Source organism: Drosophila elegans, unplaced genomic scaffold (genome assembly GCF_018152505.1).
Source record: "Drosophila elegans isolate 14027-0461.03 unplaced genomic scaffold, ASM1815250v1 contig_814, whole genome shotgun sequence".
Taxonomy (NCBI): Eukaryota; Metazoa; Arthropoda; class Insecta; order Diptera; family Drosophilidae; genus Drosophila; species Drosophila elegans.
Window position 1 is genome coordinate 12,022,354 of NW_024546167.1, and position 20,924 is coordinate 12,043,277.

The 20,924-nt window shown below is 49.2% G+C and overlaps 1 protein-coding gene across 45 annotated transcripts in view; it reads right to left on the reverse strand.

Annotated features, from left to right (window-relative positions):
* Positions 1-20,924, reverse strand: part of LOC108138629 — a 131,252-nt gene that overhangs the window by 69,603 nt on the left and 40,725 nt on the right. For 37 of the 45 annotated variants that reach the window (XM_041710191.1, XM_041710190.1, XM_017260963.2 and 34 more), the window contains 6 exons: positions 14,468-14,977; positions 13,891-14,241; positions 5,741-13,024; positions 4,828-5,136; positions 2,771-4,579; positions 2,613-2,705 (listed from right to left, as the gene is read on the reverse strand). In XM_041710191.1, coding sequence (XP_041566125.1) covers positions 2,613-2,705; positions 2,771-4,579; positions 4,828-5,136; positions 5,741-13,024; positions 13,891-14,241; positions 14,468-14,977 — 10,356 coding nt within the window. The remainder of the gene's footprint in view (positions 1-2,612; positions 2,706-2,770; positions 4,580-4,827; positions 5,137-5,740; positions 13,025-13,890; positions 14,242-14,467; positions 14,978-20,924) is intronic. The other 8 variants (XM_017260965.2, XM_041710209.1, XM_041710208.1 and 5 more) reach the window with 2 other exon arrangements.

Below are 20,924 nucleotides of genomic sequence, written 5' to 3' on the forward strand. Positions count from 1 at the left end.
TTATTCAAATTGTAGAACTGTGAAGGGAACATCTCACAAAAACTAGGGTTGTATGTTTTTATTAACAGACCAAAACGATGCTTATCAATAATGTTGGTTGCTTTTGATTTTTGTCATTTTTTTGGTATGAGTTCGATAGACTATCGATTGGCGTATAAGTGAGCGAGTGAGGGTAGCAGTGAGAACAAGTGAGCATAGTTACAATCCTTGATGATTTACCATTTTTACGAGCGAGCATAAAGCACGAGAGCCTAGCACTTTCCCAGTTGCCCAATTAATTTGTTGCTGTACTAAAGGCAGGCTTAGCTGAGCAATGAATTATCTCGGGATTAATGCAAATTCGAGCTAATATATATTTTTTTTATTATTTTTTGTTCAGTTTGAGTTATGGCAAATAATACACGACATCCAACACATGCGCTCTGCCCTCACGAGAGACACGCTATTGGCGATTGGTTTTGTGAGTGAGTGATTGATTCAGAGGAAAGAGATAAGAAGATCTTTTGAAAAGGAGGAAGTGTAAGTACAAGTCTGGCAAAAGCAAGATTAGCTTTGTAGAAAGAGGCTTTAGTAGAAATGCATAGAAGAAATAGTACTTGAAAATTGATGGTAAATACAATTTGGAAAAGTTCGTTAAAAATATACGTGGCTAGTTTGATTGATCCGGGTTATTTATAATTCACAGTTTTCAAATTTAGTTTATATTTACAGATTGCTTTTGGTGTTGTTAGTTTGATCGTTCACATAGCTGTGGCTTAATCGTTTACGAATATATGTACAATATGTACAATTTTCTGTATATACAACTTAATCACTAGTCAAATGTACCAAAAATAATTGAAATGTTAGTTAAATTTAGTTACAATTTAAATCAATTCGGGTTTGGTTCATATAGAGTTTAACCAATAGACGATCTATGTAGAGTGGTAGATAAGGAAGAGCTTTCTTAATATGTATTATAAAAGGAGCTTTGTACACAATAAACGGGCTTATTTCGGTTATACAGTAGACTTTCAGGATGCATTGAAAAGTAGTAGTAGCTGTTGATGTTGCTTTTGTTTTGGTAATCGTTCTGTACACAGTTGTAATGGATCTTAACTTGATAACTATGTTCCTCAACTGGTTTCGAATTAATTTCAAGCATATGTGAACTATGTGTGAGAATTGCCCCGTCCACAGTTCCCAATCTGAGACTTTGTTCATTTAAGAAATGTAACAAAAGGGTATTAGCAATAGGAAACGACAGAGCGATAGGGGAATAACACTGGGGGTACAAAGGGGTGGACAGAGCGGAATCGGAGGAAGGATGGGATTTTTTGGGTTGGGATTTTAATCATTTTTTTGTTTTCAGTATCAAGGATGTGTTGAGGATTGTTGTCTTTATGATAAGCGTGGCTTTATATAATTTTTAATTTATTGGTTCAGTTCTAATTTGTGCGCTTTTCTGGCACTTTCTGTGATTAACCAGTTGTTTTATTTTTCGCTACAATTTTTACTGACTACATATCGCTATCGCGGCGTTTGTCGTTAGACTAAATGTTAAATAGGGATGAAACAACTTGTTTACTGATCTGTGCGTTAACTGTTTCCAAGTTGCAATGGATGCCACATAGTTGAGCGCCAATACAGATGGTTATTCAAAGCCAATTGTATGGTAACTAAAGAAAGAATTCAATGAGAATTGAGTTGAGCATAGCTTTATGAAAGCCGAATGAAATGATAAGGCAAGCCCCAAGCTTTATGGGAACTAATATCAACTCTTTAGATTTTGTTGTAAGAAATGCAAGATTGTGAATGTAATTTTTAGTAGAGTATTTTAAATTTGCTTAGGACTAAACTTAATTTTGTTGCGTAATTATTTTGTTTTTCATTTTCAAATAATGTGTGTTTCAAAAATGAAGTATAGGCACAGATTGGGTAACCGCGATAGCGACAGCAACATTCCACGAATTTCCATATGCGTTGATGGTGTATTGTAAAATAAGGTGCTTAAAAACTATTAAAACTCAAATAAAAACTAAAACAAAATTGCATAATATAAACTGTGCACTGAATTATATTGATCGGCATGTTTGCTGCTTAAAAAGCAACTCAGTTGCCCATTGGGAGTTGGTTGTGTAGGTGGCTTTTTGGTTTCTTAGCGTGTTTTTTTTGTACGTGCGGGGAATATCGATATTAGACTTGAATACCTTGAACTTCGCACATGTGTATAGGTTGTTAAGAAAAAATTAAAAATGTGTATTACGAATAACGTATTAGCTTTGGTATTTTAAACACACACACTACACTGAAATCAGTTTTGCTTTGGGTAAATGTTCTAAGCAGCCGCGAGGGCCGTTGAATTAGTGGAATTAGCTAATTAGCTGGTTTAAGTTATTGTATTTAAACAACTCAAAACTATGTAATTAAACCAAGAAAATGATAACAATAAAATCAATTTCAATCAGTTACTAACAAACTTCCAGTTATATTGGTAAGGGTAAAAAACTTCAACGATAACGCTTAATGATTACAATAACTATAACTTTTAAGAACGCTGGTTAACATGATTAGCAATAACGGTACGAATTGGTCTAAAACACTTGAAATGTGAGCATAAACTTTGCACTTACCCTGCTGACAGACATATTCATAGCCCTGGCGCACGCAGTCGCCCACCTCACATCCTTGGGTGCGACAATCCTGTTTTGGCGGAGTCAAGTAACCTGTGTGACATAGGAAGGAATTAATTAAGTTTTACAAAATATCATCAAGGATCTATCAAACTTACATTGCACATAGGCATCGCCATTGGGGAAGTCCTCCGGGCAGTAGCACTCGGCTTGATTGTTGTCCAGCACATGACAGGCGGCGTTCAAGCCACAAGGCTGATCCTGACAGGCGTTCACCAGCGGTCCACCGCAGAGACATCCCTTATGAGCATCTCCAATGCATCCATCCATGCAGGCGCATTCATAGCCTCCGGGCACCTCAGTGCATTTGGAGTTCTCGCCACAGGGCTTGCTAGAGCATCCTCCCTCCAGTGGTCGGCATTCGCTGATCGGATTGCCAAAGAAGTCCGGCGGGCAGGAGCACTGGGCCTTGCGACCCACCACCCGACACTGGGCGTTCGTGCCACAAGCTCCGAACTCCAGACACGGGTTACGGCATTTTCCTTGGTCGCAGCGCTTGCTGCTGTCGCAATCGGTGTCCACACGACACTCGAACTGCACGCACTCCTTACTGGGCTCACCCTCGTATCCATCCGGGCAGTAGCAGAGCATCCGGTGCTCGGACACGGTGCAGAGGGCATTCCTTCCGCAGGCCTTGTCATTCGCACACGGATCGGAGCACTTTCCATTGACACAACTCTGGTCGGCGGCACAATCTCCGTTTGATTTGCAACCGGCAATGCATGCGCCTCGCTCGCAGAGCTGACCCACCGTGCACTGACGCTTGGGCCCGCACTTATTCCGGCACTTTCCTCGGGCACACTGTTGTCCGCAGGCGCAGTCCTCGGTTCTAGAGCACTTGGTGGCACAATAGGCTCCGTTCTCATCGCACTCGCAGCCAGGATGGCAGCGTTCCGGCGGCAGTTGGCAGCCAGTCAAACCGTCTCCCATGAAGGCAGCGGGGCACTGGCATTGGACTCCGTGGTTGACCACCAGGCAGTCGGCACACTGGCCACATTGACCAGGGGTGCGACACGGGTTCTGGCACTTCTTGTTCACGCAGGCCTCGTCGCTGGCACAACTCAAATCGGTACGACAACCAGTCTGGCACATGCGATTCTCGCATATCTGTCCCTGGGCACATGCCTCATCCGTGTTGCACACGGTCCTACAGGTTCCCCTCATGCAACGCTCGTCTGCCAGGCAGTTCTGATCGTTTCGGCACTTTCCTTGGCAGCTTCCCGCGTAGCAGAGCTGATTCGTTTGACAATCCTCGTTCCTTCCACAAGCAATGCGAGGCACTTTGCAGGCCACATTGGCATTGCCATCCAGTCCCTCCGGGCACGAGCATTGTTTCCTGTGATCGATCGTCTGGCAGTGGGCATTGGTGCCGCAAGCAGTGGGATCGGCACATGGATCCACGCACTGTTGACCCACGCACGACAAGTCCTGGGGGCAGCCCTGATCGGAACGGCAGCCGGGCACACAATTCAGACCCAGACAGAGCTCTCCATGACCGCATTCGTTGTCGTGGCGGCAAAGCGGTTTGCATACTCCCTGCTGGCAGCGCTCGTTGGTCAAACAGCCGGCATCATCGGCGCACAGGGGTCGGCAAACCGACTCGAAGCAGGCCAATCCATTGCCACAGTCGCGATTCTCGCGACATTCCAAGGGGGGCGAACGGACGCAGCCCACCTGCGGCGTTGGATTGGGCACCATGCTCTCCAGGCAGCTGCAGCTGGCCCGGTGGTTGGACACCGAACAGGCGGCATTCGGTCCACAGGGATTCTCCACACACGGGTTCACGCACTTGTCATTGCGACAGGACTCGGAGGCACTGCAGTCATCGTCCACATGGCAGCCGTAGACGCACTTGTTGTGCAGGCAAACGTGACCCAGGAAGCAATCGTTGTCCACACGACAGGTCACTGAGGATGAGAGACAATTATTAGGAGGGCTTACTGATAGACAACAACAGACAGAACAACAGACCTATCCGTACAAAATAATATAAGAAGAGACTAAAGGAAAACACCACGCATGCAAAATATTCAAGTGTACAAATTTTTCTTTGCATTATTAAAAACCTTTACTATATCAAATGAAAATAGAGTGGGTCACAAGTGGATCAAGGAACCCCACAGTGATGTCTATGTTGTATGGTCGGATCACTTACGCATGCAGTTGCCCTTCAGGCACTTTTCGTTGGAGGCGCACTCCAGATCGTTGTGGCACTCAGGTAGGCACATGGAGTCACGGCAGGTGTAGCCAGGTCCACATTCACCATCGCAGGCCACCGGAACACGCACGCACTCCTTGGCAGAGTCGCCGGTGAAGCCCTCCGGGCAATGGCACTGTTTCAAGTGATTCTGTATCACGCACTCGGCATTCTGTCCACAGGCCTGCGGCTGCAGGCAGGGATTGAAGCATTGACCACCTTGACACACCTCCGATGCTCCACATTCGGTGTCCAGTACACAGGCAGCTGTTTAAGGAAAGATTTTAGAGTTAATATGGCACTATGAAGGGAATAAATACAAATCCCGTTTGGCGTAACCGTCAGGTTTTGTTCGTGGCGTGTTGTCATATGTGTAACTTGTTGTATTTTCATTTTAGTTTGCAGTTAGTCTAAATTATAATATAGCATTTGGTTTATTTCGTAGGCTCTAAGCCAGTCCAAGGTTGTATATTGGTAGTACTTTTCAGATGTTGTGACGTCTGAGACGATTTTATGTAAAAATAATATTACTAGTTGGAAACTGTTGACGTAAATAGTTCCTGATAAATTACATACTTTTACAAATTAATATATAGAGAAAAACTGATTTAAATAGAAAGTAAAAGTTTTATATTATATAAATTAATTGATACTCAATTTAACTTTGACAACTAGATATGTATATCATATATACATGATTATACTAAGAGTACTCCTGTTCAGTGTCACAACATTTTCGGTAAGTAAATCAGTGCTAGTTTGTAAGTGAGTAAGTAGTACTAAGAAGGTGGTTATGAGGTAGATTAGCCAATTTACGTTGTCTGGTAGTCGGTTTTAGGCCCGCTGGTGCTGGGTGGGTGTTAGTACTTACGTTTGCAGACGCTATCCGAGCAGTAGGTGTTGGTCGGACAGTCGCCGGTGACCTGACAGGGGACGGGCAACGGCTTACAGCCGGCCACCCGGTCGGCGGGTTGGCCGTCGTAGCCGCTGCGGCATGCACACTGCGCCACATGGCCCTTCGGAATACATTCCGCATTGGGGCCACATTGCAGCTGGGCACAGACATCGCGGCACTTGGCCACCCCATTGGACTTGGTGCATGCGGCATGCGGGGGACAGTCCTCGTTGGTCTCGCACTCGACGGAGCTGCGGCAGCCCTCGTTGTACGGATCACCAACGAGGCCCGGGGGACAGGTGCACTTGTACGACCCCCTCGCGTTCCGGCAACGTGCTCCGGGTCCGCACGGAGCGTCCCGGCAAAAGTCGATGACATCGCAACGCACCCGCGGATCGCCACTGAATCCGGGCTGGCAGTGGCACACCTGCTGGTGGTGCTCGGTGGTGCAGAGGGCATTCTCCCCGCACGGTTGTCCGATCAGGCAGGCAATCTTGCACATGTGGTTGTCGCAGCTCTTGTCATTCGAGCAATCCTCGTCGCTGTTGCACTCGATCTTGCGGCATCCGGACTTGGCGTCCCCGAAGAAACCCTCCTTGCAGAGGCAATCGGGGGCATGGGAACGGGCCACACACTCGGCATTCCTACCGCAGGCAGCGCGACCCAGGCAGACGGGCTCACACCTGGCTCGTCCATAGGCGTCACTCAGACAGGTCTCGTCCTCGCCACACTCGCTATCCGCCCGGCACTCCAGCTCCTTGGTGCAAATGTTGTTCGAGCAGAACTGGAACTGCGGACAGGTGGAGTTCGACTTGCAGGTGCCCTGGCAGACTCCCTGCAGGCACAACTGCTCCGAGATGCAATCGCGATTGGTGCTGCACAGGGGACTGCAGATGCCGTGCGAGCAGATGCTTCCCTGGGCACACTGACCATCCTGCTGGCAGTACTGCAGCTGCACGCATCCCAACTTGGCGTCTCCGGTGCTGCCCGCCTCACAGGAGCACACTCCGATGTGGTTCTGCACCGAGCAACGGGCCTGAGCCCCACAGGCATTGGGCAGTGAGCACGGATCGATGCACTTGGCGTCCAGGCAGGCCTTCTCCCCGGAGCAGTCATCATTGTCCGAGCACTCAATGTGCACACACTCGATGGTGGGATCTCCGCGAGAATTCAGGGGACATGTGCAAATAGCTTGGTGCGATTGGGCCTGGCAGTTGGCATTCAAGCCGCAGGCATTCTGTCGTTCGCAGGGACTTCGGCATCGCGAATTCTGGCAACTGGCCGAGGCGGGACAGTCTGCATCACTCAGGCACTCATTGGGGTCCCGACATCCGGCCTGCAGCGGATCTCCGATCAATCCCTCGGGGCACTGACAGTTGTAGCTGCCCGGCAAGTTGTTGCAGAAGGCGGTGCTGTGGCACGGCTGCGACAGGCACTCGTTGATGTCCTCGCATATTCCGTTGACCAACTGGTATCCCTCGTAGCAGGCACAAATGGCCTTGTGATCAGCCACCTGGCAATTACCCTTGCCGCAGCTGGTCAGGTCGCAGGGTTTGATGCAACGATTGGTTTCCGCATCGCAGGCACGATCTTCGGCACAGTCCACATGGTCGATGCACTCCACCTTGAAGCAACCCACGCCGCTATCGTTGGGGTCACCCAAGAATCCAGCCGGACAGCTGCATATCGCCTCGTGTCCCTCCGACTGGCAGTGGGCATTGGCCCCGCAAACCGTTTGCAGGCAGGGATCCGAGCACTTGCCGTGAATGCAGGCCAGATTGTTGGCACAGTCGTCGGGCTTGTGGCATTGTCGGGGCTGGGCGCATCCCTGCTGGCCGTAGCCATCGCCGACAGTTCCTTCGGGGCATGTGCATCGATAGGTTCCTGGGAGGTTCTCGCACCGAGCGCTGGCATGGCACGGCTGCTCAGTGCACTCGTCAATGTCGGAGCAACCGAATGGGGTGCCAATGAAGCCAGTGGCGCACTTGCACTTTCCGGTCAGACACAACTCGGTTGGCGGGCAGTCGGCATCGGACTCACATCCTGGCTGGCACGTCCTGTCCGTGTTGCAGATCTCTCCGGCCAAACAGTTGTTGCTGGTGTAGCACACCTTGCGGCACACCTGTTGATAGCATCGTTCGCCAACCGCACAAGCGGAGGTCTTGGTGCAGGGCAGATTGCACTGGTTGCCGATGCACATGTGCCCATTGGGACACTGGTTGGTGGCCAAGCAGGGAGCCGGCACTCGCACGCATCCCTGTTCCGGGGTGGGGTTGCCCTCGAAGCCCTCCGGACAGCTGCACTGGCTCCGGTGCTGGGCAATGCTGCACAGGGCATTCGGACCACAGCTGCTGGCCGACTGACAGGGGTTCAGGCACTTGTTCTCGATGCAGGACTGATCCTGCTTGCACTCCTTGTTGCTGCGACAACCGATGGTGCAGTGACCCTCCACGCAGGCCAGTCCACTGCCACACTGGCTGTGATCCAGACAGGCCACCACGCAGACGTTCTTCAGGCAGCTCTCGCCATCGGAGCAATCCTGCGAGTCCCGGCACGCAATGCGGCACTGTCCGTTGTAGCACAACGCTCCTCCGCAGTCGACATCGGTGAGGCAGTTCGATATGGTGCGGGCACATCCATCCTTGGCCGTTTCGGAGACAGGCTGGAAGCGCAAGGGACAACTGCAGACGGGTTTCCTGTTGACCACCTTGCACTCAGCATTCGAACCGCAGGCGTTGTCGCAGGGATTCTGGCATCTTCCGCCAGCGCAGATTGTGTTCGCTGGGCAATCGGCATCTCCATTGGGACACTGACCATCTGGACGACAGCCCGATCCCTTGGGATCCCCCACAAAGAGCGGCGGACACTTGCAGACGGGTCCCTCCGGGGTAACCTCACAAATGGCAGAGGCATGGCAGGTTCCGGCCGCACAGCCACCTTGCTTGGTGCAGGCCACTTCCGGCAACGGGTCTCCCTTGAATCCAGGTGGGCACTGGCAAACGGCCCGATGATCCTCGGCCAGGCAAATGGCATTCTCGCCGCACGACTCCTCGTCGCACACATCGAAGCAGGTGTGTGTCATCCGGTTGCACATCTGGCTGGGTGGACAGTCATGGTTATAGACACAAGGAACACTCTGGCAGCCATTGAACGGATCGTACGGATCGCCGGCAAAGGGTCCAGGTGGACACTGACACTGTGCCTGATGGTTATTGGTGACGCAAACGGCACGGGGTCCGCACTTGACGGTATCACAGGCTGGACGACAGCCCAGGGTTTGGCTGCCCTCATCCTTGATGCAGGCCTCCGACTCCTGGCACTCGGCATGGTTTTTGCAGTGGTGTTTCTGTGCCGGCTGGCAGCCATTCCTATCGTTCGGGTTACCCACGAATCCGGAGAGACAGTCACATCGTCCCTGGTGCTGACGAGCCACGCAAACGGAGTTGGCCGGGCAGGTGAAGGCATCGCAGATTGCGACGCACTTGAGCACACCCAAGACATCGGGACGACAGGCGGATGCATCGGGACAATTGGCGTCACTGGTGCAGTCCGGAAGCGAAGGTTTCTCGCAGGAGGAGACCACTGGGTTCCACACATAGCTCTCGGCGCAATTGCAAATGGCATGTCCGGCTGGATTAATCTTGCAGAGCTCGTTGGGTCCGCAGACAACATTGGAGCACAGGTTGATGCACTCACGAGTGCCGTGGGGGCTGGCCTGACATCCAAATCCTCGTTCGCAGTCTTGATCAGATTTACATTTATCCTCCTCCTCGGGGATTGTTCTCTCCGGCTGACAGCCAACCTGCAGGTTGCTTGGGTTGCCAAAGTATCCATCGGAGCATATGCACGAGGAGCGATGATCCTCGGAGACGCAAAGGGCATTCGGTCCACACTGAATCTTGGAGCAGGCGTCCACGCACTTGCGCAGACCCTTGCCCAACTGGAAGCAGATCTCCGAGTGGCGGCAGTCCGCATCGTTGCCACACTGACCACGAATGCTGCATCCCTGCACTTGGTCCTGCGGATCTCCAATGTAGCCCATGGGGCAGATGCACTTTCCGGCATCGCAGATGGCCCTGGGGCCACACGAGGCCTGCGAGCAGAGGTTCTTGCACTGGCCCTCCTGGCAACTATACCCATCCGGACACTCCACACGCTCGTTGCACTGGCACTTGTTGGCATCCTGGCAGAACTTGCTCTCAATGGGCTGGCAGCTGCTGTAGGGATTACCCGCATGTCCCGAGAGGCACAGGCACTCGAATCCTCCGGCTCTATTGAGGCAGGCAGCATTGAGGCCACATGGTTTATTCAGACACTCGTCCACATCCTGGCAACCGATGTAGGGATTACCACTGAAGCCCTGCGGGCAGAGACAGCTAATGTGATTGCCCGCCGCTCGGCACTCCGCATTGGGTCCACAACTATTGGGCTGGCACACGTTCTTGCTCTGCGCTCCACAGCCCTCGTAGGGATTGCCAAAGGTTCCGGGGTTACAGGCACAACGGCTCTGACCCAAACCGTACTCGCAGTGGGCATTCTCTCCGCATCCCGGCGAGCACTTTGCCTGCTCAATGGGCGGCATACAGATCAGATCGGGATTGCCCACAAAGTTCGGTTCGCAGACGCACTTTCCGTTGCTCCTGTCGCAGGTGGCTCCGATGCCGCAGACCACGCCCTCACAGCGCTCCTTGCACCTGCCATTGATGCAGATCTGTCGCTCGCCACAGGGCCGGGCGGCCGAGCACTGATCCGTGGAGCAGCTGCCGCCGGGGAAGGGATTGCCCAGCTGTCCCTGCGGACACTTGCAGGTGGGTCCCTCGCTGGTGGGAATGCAGAGGGCGCCGTCGCCACAGATCACGTCCTGGCACTGCGACACACAGTCGCCGTCGCCGTTCTTCACGAATCCCACGCGGCAGCGACACCAGCCCGCATGCTGCTCCGTCTCGCAGTAGGCATTGGATCCACAGAGGAGACTGCTGCATGGACTCACGCAGGTTCCCTCGAGGCAGGCCAGATTACTGGCGCAATCATCGTTGCTCAGGCACTTGCTCTTCACGGTGCTGCTCTCGAAGATGCAGCCACTCTTGTACGGATCTCCGGTGTGATCCTTGGGGCAAACGCACTGATAACCACCCTTCTTGTTCACACAGTGGGCCCGATAGGCGCATGGCAGATGCGAGCACTCGTCCTCATCCGTGCAGCCCTGCAGGGGATCTCCCTTGAATCCAGCTTCGCACATGCATTGTGGTGGATCCGAGGGCGTACACTTGGCATTGATGCCGCACGGGAAGCGTTCGCAGGGGCTCTTGCACTTGTTGTTGTCCTGCGGGTCCAGGAAGTACGGTGGTGGGCACACGCACTCTCCCGGCTGGATGCACTTCTCGTTGCTGGCACACTCCTTGTCGGCAGCGCACTTCCTCTGGGCCGGGGCACACAGCCCGTTGTAGGCATCTCCTTGGTATCCCTCTGGGCAATGGCAACTGTAGCTTCCTGGCTTATTCACGCACATTGCTCCAAAGGCGCACAATTTGGAGCCACGTTCCTCGCACTCGTTGACGTCGGCGCAGCTTCCATCCGGCTGCGTTTGATATCCCTTGGGACAAGCGCAGTAACTGACTCCTCCGGCAATCGAAATGCACTCGGCTCCGCTGGGACAGGCCTTTCCACTTGAGCATCCCGAGAGAACACAGCTGTTGCCCACAAGCTTGTACGGCGCCTGACACTGGCACTCCGGCGTATTGCAGACCTCGCACATGAGGAAGGGGTTCCCGGTGTGTCCCTGGGGACAGCGGCACTCGTAGCTACCAGGCAGATTCTTGCAGAGAGCATTCAGTCCGCAGGCAGGCTTTCCTCCCCTCTGCCCAGAGCACTCATCCACATCCTGGCACTGGCCATTCTCCGGATTGCGCTCGTAACCCTGCTGGCAGATGCACACACTGTTGCCGGTGTACGAGTCTTGGACGCAGCTCTCGCCCGTCGCACACGGATTGGAGTCGGAGCAACCCTCCTTTACCCTAGAGGTAATGCATCCCTCGCGGTATGGATCTCCATTGGATCCCCCGGGACACTGGCACAGATAGCCTCCGGCTGTATTGGTACAGATGGCCTTCTCCGCGCAGGGATTAGCCCGGCATTCGTCGATGTCATTACAGCCACCCGGAAGAGCTGAGTTTCCCGTATATCCAGGAGCACACAGGCACTGCGCCTGTCCGTTGGCCAGCATGCACTGGGCATGTGCTCCACAATTCAGGGCTTCGCAAGGATGACGGCAGTCGTTGCCAATATTCGGTTCGGGGCACAGGCAACGCTTGGTCGCATCACAAATGGAGTTGCCGGGACAGTCCGTGTTGGAGGTGCAGCTCACAATGGGCACACATCTCACACTGGGATCCGGATCGGCAATGGTGTTCTCGGGGCAGCGGCATGTGTAGCCACCACCTGGTACATTCACGCACTCGGCTCCGGTTCCACATTTGCTGGCCCCCGTGCGGCACTCGTCCACATCCACGCACTTGGCATGCGGATCTCCCGAGAAGCCGGGAGGACAGGCACACGTGAATCCTCCAGCGTTGTTCGTGCATGTGGCATTCTGGCCACAACTTCCGAACGGTCCATGCAGCACATCGCACTCATCGATGTCCACACATCCCGCGGCGACGTCGCTTGGGTTGTAGGTCCATCCATCCTCGCACACACAGTACGCTTCGTTCTGATCCGGCTTGCAGTAAGCATGGGCTCCACACCGTACATCCTCGCACGGCTGCTTGCAGGCCATCCTTGGCGGACTGCCCACATACCCGGCCTCGCACTCACAGCTATAGGATCCGGGGGTATTCAAGCACTGGGCATGCGGACCACACACCTCCGTGTGGGTGCGACACTCATCGATGTCCACACAACTGGATCCGATGGGTTCGAAGCCGTCCAAGCAGAAGCACTGGTTCTCAATACACTCCGCATTGTTGGTACAATCGAAGTTACTGCTGCACAGGATATTCACGTCCACCTGTTCGCAGGCCACCTTGGGATCGGGTTTGCCGTCGTATCCCTGCGGGCACTTGCAATTGTAGCCGGGAACTGCGTTCTCGCATACCGCATGTTGTCCGCAGGGTTTGTCCAGAGCGGTACACTCATCGATATCCACACATCCGCGGAACGGATCACCGGTATAGTCCGGCTTGCAGGTGCACACGAAGCTGCCAACGGTATCCGTGCAGATCGCGTTCTCCCCACACGGATTATCCTGACACTCGTTGATGTCTACGCGATTTCCAGTTCGGTGCAGGGACAGGGGTGTTGGTATGTATTGGTTGATTGGAGAAGGGGCACGCGTGTTCGTTTGCGGGTTTCGGGGGGTGAGTTAAATATATTATAATTATTTCAATTAGTATTCAAAACAATACGGAATCGGATGGAAGGTGAGGGAGCATAGCGTGAAGTGGGGGAGCGGGATTGGGTGGGAGATAAAGATACAGAGAACAGTTGAGGAAAGTGGGACTAAACGGAGGTACAAATAGGAAGCTGTCTGAAAAGCATGCATCTGCTAGGGAAGCAAATAAGCCAAGCTTGAAGCTTGCAAAACAGCTTGAGGGGCACATATAGCGGGTGTTGGGAAGCAAACACTAAGGTGGCAAGATCCTAAAGGAACTCAGGACTATGCCAACCTTGTGGGCTACTAAAATGCCTGGGCTCTATAAGCAGTTGAATTTAATTTGAACGCCATTGTCAGTTCTTAAGAAAAACTCTAAGATCTGATCAGTATAAATATAAAAAGGGCTTTTCTTTACATACAAAATTTAAAATAGCGTGAGAATATTGAATTGAATTGACAGATTCTTCATATATATGAAATGTAATTAAATATAATATAGCTTTAATACATTTTCGGTAATATAAAATAAAATGGAATACATTTAAATTTATTTAAAACGGCGTCTGAAAGTATGCAACAATATTTTTTTGATTCCGAAAGTCAGAAAATTCGCTACTAGTTCTATTTTTACTGCATACTTTTAGGCACTGCTGTATTACAAGCTACCTAATTTCTTAGCATTATTTTTGAATTCCCTTCTAATGACGCTGTAAATAGAGCCCAGGCATAGGCAAAAAGCAGGCAGGATACTAACTCTCGCAGTGCAAATAGCCCTGTCCTTGGAATCCACTCGGACACAGGCAGCGGTACGAGCCGGGGAAATTGATGCACTTGGCGTTGGTGCCGCATTTGGCCACCCCATCCGGCTGGTTGCACTCGTCGATGTCCAGGCACGCCAGACCGGCGCCCGAGGTCCGCTGGTAGGGCACCACGTCCGTCGCCCCCGGCCCGTAGCCCAGTTGTTGGGGATTCTGGGGCAACTGATCCGCATGCGGATCGTGCTCCAACACAAAGCCAAGGGGACAGCGGCACTGGAAGCTACCGCCCAGGTTCACGCATTCAGCACCCAAACCGCATGGATTGTTAGTGGCGCATTCATCGACATCTGCGGCCGGCGTTAGGCATTAATTTTTGTATTAATGTTGTTGCATTTTGCGGTGCATTAATGTACGAGTTTAATAATAATGTAGGTGTGTGTGATGTTTGTTCGTATGTTGAGGGTGCCGCCAATTCAAATTCAAAAGAACGAGTGCATAAAATAACCAAAATGTAACAATGTCAAACGATGAGATAATCTAATTTTGCCATTCTCTAGACCCTGCTGTACTCACCCTCGCAGCCGTGCATGGGATCACCGCTGTATCCGTCCGGACACAGGCAGCGGAAGCTGCCGTCCGTGTTCAAACAGTCCGCATTGCGGCCGCATGGCGACCGGGCGCACTCATCCTGGTCCACGCAGCCCGAATCCGAGCGTCCATCGCCATCGTATCCCGGCGGGCAGTCGCAGCGATAACTGCCCTCGAGATTCGTACATATGGCACCGGGTCCGCAGACATTCGGGTACGAGCACTCGTCCACATCCTGGCAGCCCTCCCGGAACGGATTGTTGCCCACATATCCCTCCGGGCAGGAGCATGTATAGTTGCCCGGCGTATTGATGCACAGGGCGTTGGGGCCGCAGTTCTCCGGATTGCGGCACTCGTCCACATCCGTGCAGAGAACCTCGCCGTCGCCCTCGTAGCCATCCTTGCACTTGCAGAGGAAGTGCGCCGGCAGGTTGCAGCACTCGGCGTTCTCCACGCATCGCGCTGCTATCGCGGGATCTTGGCATTCGTCAATGTCTGCAAGGACAAGAAAAAAGAGAGCGGAGCTTTGATTAATCGAATGTGCCACGCAACAAATGACAAGTAATTAAAATCCGAACGCAGTGCATTTATTTCCACTCAGAGCTTACACTGAGAGGAAAAAGTGTTCCAAACTGATTTACAAAACAAATAGTTTTAATAAATCCTAATTTTGCTAGATCTTTGGTGTGCTCGTATTCCCCCAAAATATTTTGTATTACATTGCGTGCCACAAAAACCTCAAATATGGTAAAGTATGCCAATACATTCTCCGTCAGTTTCTTAAAAAAAAATTTACATTTGAAAAAATTAGTTTTAGAAATTACATTTTTAAGTGTATTTACCCCCCCACAGAAGGCGGACAGAGTCCAATCTCAGCCTCATTTTAGAGCTCTACGCATTTTGCCGCTTGAATGCGCTTTGCTCGCTTTGCAGCCGCACTGGGAGTTAAAATCGCTGCTGGAGTTGGAACTTTATGTGGATGCATCCAAGATTTGCATGTTACGCATGACATTTCAGTGTCATTTCAACGGCGTGGCAGCCACTGGTTGCAATGTCACAGCACAGGATGCACCAGTTGCATACGCTTTGCATACCAATTGGCAGTGTGGTCAATGTTAATGGGCAGCCCATTTCCATTCGGAATTTCCAAGCGAAATACATCTCTAGTTTGGAGATATTGTAAAAATTTCATTTCATTCCTGAGGAATTTTAATACTCTCACGACGAGGGCCTATCTCTTTTGAATCAACTTTATAATGCTGATCATTTTGTAATATATCTTTTACGTTTAAAGCTTATTCTGATTAATAAGAGTACAATTATTGGTCTACATTTAGTAGATTTTATTTTATAATAATAATAAATAATAAATTCGTAAATCTAGCCAGAAAACAATTAGTAATCATTATAAAGGCAAGAGCATAGCCCCATAGCCTAATCCTCATATTGTATAAAATGAATTATAATCTAGCAGCAAGACTTTTTCGAATAAGTAGCCATCCAACATTAGTTTAATACATTCAGAAGAATTCTTGAATTGCATAATCCCATCTAACCTTTCAGCTAATCCCAGTTTAGCCACAATCTCTGGCTCTGAATCCGAATCTAAAAGCTCAACTCAGGCGGAAGACTGGCTTAGGATGAGCTGGTGATCAGGGCTTTATGCTCCAATAGCGCGCAGCGCATTGAGAATTCAATATCGCAGACGGTCACAGCCAATGGAGCGGCAATTCGGCTGGATGGGATGGGATGGGGTAGGGGATAGGGATGGGGTAGGGGATAGGGATGGAATGGAATGGAAGCGGAGGGCAGCACTGGACAGGGCAGGCGGCATCATGGGCATGGGCAGCCGCTCCATCGCAATCTGGGCCCATTAATCATTGGGCCGGCGACCAGGCAAAAGTTGTACATTTATAGCTAATATGACATAAGTACAAAAGTTGGCAAAAGCCAAAGACAAGGACCCTAGACTAAAAGGGAGTGAGTGCCTTATAATTACAAGCAGAACGAGTCGGCCCCGTTCAGTTATAATTACTAGTTTTTAGCTTATAAATTAAGAGGATCATCACTCGGCAGCGGCGGCGATGCCGAAACTGGTATTTGCTCTTAACAACCGACTGATATGACAGCATTCCATGTTTGGCCGGTTGGTTGTTGCAATTGCAAACTCTGATTACTCAATGTCATCATCCTCGTCGACTCACTCTCAGCCATCCAGACGTGGTCTTGGCCAAATGGCAGTGGCACTGGCAGCCCAGCAGAGAGTTCTTCTTGCAGAAGCAGGAAGCATTCTGTGTTCTTCTAAGTTTCAATGTCAGTTTAATTACTTTATGCAATCCGACTGCAAGACGACAGCTGACCAGGGATCGGATCGGATCGGTTTGGATCGGGCCATTGACCAAAGGCTGTCTAATGAACTTAGCACGGCCGTTGCATCTTCTGCCAGGAATGATATTCTCAAGGTCCGTTGGACTGCCAGTTACTCGGCTAAGAAGTGTAAATTTAATTTTTGCCTTCACTCAGATTAAGTTTTTCTAGCTCTCGCCAATCGTAGTTCTATTTTGGCAAAGCTAGTAGGCGTTCTTTTTACCCCTAGCTATCGGATTTGACCGCTTTAAAAGCAATCAAATATGCGTGACTTGACGTGATTAAGCCGAATGATTGCCTGAAATGATGCTGACATAATTCTCGTTGTTGGCCGCCTTAAGCAGGGTCGTCTTCTTGGGTTTCCTGTTCGCCTCTAAATGCTAACCATAATCGTCAGAACGAGACTTGTTCCAAGTGGCATTTTAAAAGGCGGTGATCTGGTCATTAAAACCACACACTCGCACGAATGCAGTAAAAAAGGGGGAATGCTTAGAACATTATTATATCTATATATTTCTAAGCTTCTAATGCCTGCGATACTTTTGTTTCGTGGCAAAGCCTAATTTCTGTTTCGCCTGATGAATTTCATGTTTCCTGTCTGCAAGAAAATTATCTCTAATTTAGTGGTTATTTAAATATTACTTAACTTTTCATTTGCCAATCATACCTTTGCACTGCTCCAATTAAAACTAATCACCAATCAGACTATTGCAAAAATCAACAAAAGCCAAAGACTAATCTATGCATGAGCAGTCTAGTCTGGTTGGCGTCTATCTAATAAATTGTGTAATTGTTGGACTAATTAGCATTGGCTGCATTTGTTGCATTTGTTTATTTTTTTTTCGTAGCTGCCTGAGTGAGCAAAACAATTTGAATTATGACATTCGTGCCATATAGAAGAGATAATATTTACGAGCGGACATGACTTTCATGCTCCACTGCCGGCCAATGATTAGCAGCTCGAATAAATAACAATAAACCCACCCAGAGTCAAAAATGTCTTACAGTTGAACTTGAACTCAAGCTAAAATATACATAACTTGTGGTAAACAAGGTAGTAGAGTAATAAAGAAAAGTAAAATAAGTTAACAATTTGTTACGCAATTATGCGTCAAGTTTTTCCATGCGACTAAGTATGCTCTAAGATCAAGGTCGGTCCGCAGCAAGTGATGTCAGCCGGATCCGGGCCACTAAACTGGTAAAGCCAAAGCCATAGCCAAAGCCATGGGTGGCTTTTCTTTCCGATGCCGCCCCTCATTTGTGCGTAAATGTGGCAACACACGCGCGTATAATTAGGCGTGTCAATGCCGACGCTTAAAGCCATTTTCATGCCTTATCAGCGCCGGCTTCGACATGAGAATTAATTGCTGCCATTTTGATATGCAAAAAGTGCAAAGTACTTGGCAAAACAATAAAAAAGAAAATGCTCTACAAAGAGGCCTAAACTAAGAAGCCACAGCAACGGATCGAGGTGTATATATTCTGACCAAAAATAAAAACAAGCCAGGAACATGCTAGCATGGGAGGCCGAAGTTGAAATTACCCTAAAGGTAGTTTGGTGTTAGCTTTAAAAAATAACTTATTACTTTTTAAAAATATCATTATTAGAATAATATATATCTCAAAGCCATATTTTTAAAATACATATCTATATTATTATTCACACGTCTTTACAAAGGGCTTACAATAAAAGCAGATAAATATTGTCTCAAAGACACCACTTTATAATCTCCGACTGAAAGGTATCAATTCTCATGGTCTATAGATCATTCAAGCTCAAATCTTAATACCCTCCAGAAAGGGTATTTAAAAAAAACGGAACGAAAAACTGGCAATGCTTATCAACTGACGTTGATCTCCAACTGGTGCGTTGCCCGACCCAAGTCGGCGGATTGAAGTTGGTGTCGGTTTTGGCTTTGGTTTCGGTTTCGGCTTGGGAGCGGGACAAGGAGATGGCGACGGAGATGGAGCTGTTGTTGGAGCTGCAGCTGGAGATGGAGATGGAGGCAGTGCCGTTTGCGGCTTTTGAGGACAGGCGGCATTAAGCGCCGACAACGCTACCGCCTCGAAAATCTTGAATCTCGAGACCCCAAACCCCGAACCCCAAAACCGAAGAACTGAGGAGTGAGCTGAGACTGTGACGGCGTTGCTACGTGGGCACAATCTATTTTATCCGTTTTAATGATCTGCCCCAGTTAGCGAAACGAAAGGGAGCAGCCGCCGTTGGTGAACGTGCCTGGTTAGGAGCTGGAGCGGACCAGTCGATCCAACTTATTGCTGTATTTGCGCCTTGTTGTCTTTTGGCGCTGACCAAGTGGAAATAAATTTTAGCACTCAGCTCGAGAGGCTGACTCCATTTATTGCATGGCAATGCATTAGAAGGATCGATGGCTATGGACCCACTCTCTCTCTGCGTGAGTATATTTCATTTTTCAATAGTCATTGCATAACTGGACTTTTCCGATGCTATGCTATGCGATGCGTTAACGAAGCCATCGCCATCGCCATCGTCATTGCTATCGAACGCGTTTGAGTTATGAACATGAAATAATGCGCCACAGAGTCTGAAACAGGTGTTGCCACAAAACACCGTTAGATGCATAAAAAGGAAAAAAGAAAAAAAAAAATGGCCAAATGCGAAACAGGAAAACAGGTAGATCTACCTTTTGGCCAAACACTCGCACACACACACACTGCAGCACACAAAAAATGTGTCTCTGAACCGGCGAAGAGTGGGTTTGTCAGGCCAAGAGCAGTGTGATTTGTTGCTAAGTTTATTGGGTGAACTTGATGCAGAAACTGGATTTACATAACGCTGGGGGACACCTCAAATCTTATGAAAAACCTGCGAGTTGCAGGATGATTGCAAGTCCTACCTGCTCTTGGCGGAAATATATTTTACAGAAGAATTAAGTCTCACCTTTAATTACTTTTATTGCTGGAAAAGACGGTTTATTTCTACTCGTAATATGATATTTTTTATAGGCGGAAAAATAGAGTGTAAAAAAATAAATTTTTATAAATTCTACATAAAGTTTAGGAACTTTTAAATTTGTTTTATTTTATTGCTGGGAAAGTCGGTTTAATTCTGGTCGTAATGGGTTTTCTTAGAAGGCAGAATCAAGTGCTAAATAAAAGAAATTTTGTAAATCCAATATATTGTTTAGAAATCTTCCAAAAAGCAATTCATTTTTTAAAAACTAACAAACATCCAATATTATTATTTATTTATTTCTGGTAACTTATCAGATTATAGCTTGTGATAGTCTTTCTCTTATCAAGACATGTATCTCACAAATTTAATGGCACACATTCATATTAATTTCACTCTTTCATATGCAAAGGGGTACAATTACAAACTAAAATACTATAGGCTATTAAAATAACGCATGCTTATGCAATCTGATGCACTATCTATATCATAGAACTATGCAATCAGCTACTGGTACTGCCTACATTTAATTGTGTATTTAAGAGCATTCGCTATGGGAAACGGAGTGCGTGCTCCTGATGAAGATTCAACTATTCCACGCACATGTGCAGATGGATGGCGACTAAAACTTTCTCAGCGCATTTAAAACTAATTCAGATGATTACAGACAATTGGGGGTTCTGTTCTGTTCGGTTGCTTTGGGGTCTGGTTCTAGCATTAGTTCTGGGTCTAGAGAAGGGCCCTGTCCCCAATGCAATGTGGCGGGCGCAATCATGCCATCGTGAATAATATGCGAGAAAAGTTCTATAGAAAAGAATTAGATAATGCGACTGAAATGCGATGCCGTCGTTACACGTCGCTGCTCGGAATTTATGCATGCCTGCCGCTGGCTGAGACTTGGATTGGGATTGGGACTCTCTGTGGGCTGGCTCCTCCACATCAGTCGTCACATGTAATCTAGAATCTTGGCAACGTCTTCATACTTAGTGGGGTAATGTCAGGGTGTCTGTGAAATTTGCGCTCGTTATCGCATTGCATCGAATGCAGGTGGGGCGTGGCAGGCAGGGGCTTTTCTCCCCCTTCGTTATCCATCCGCTGGGAGGAGGAGTGTTGAAAGTTCTGGCGTGTCCATGTTCGGGGTCA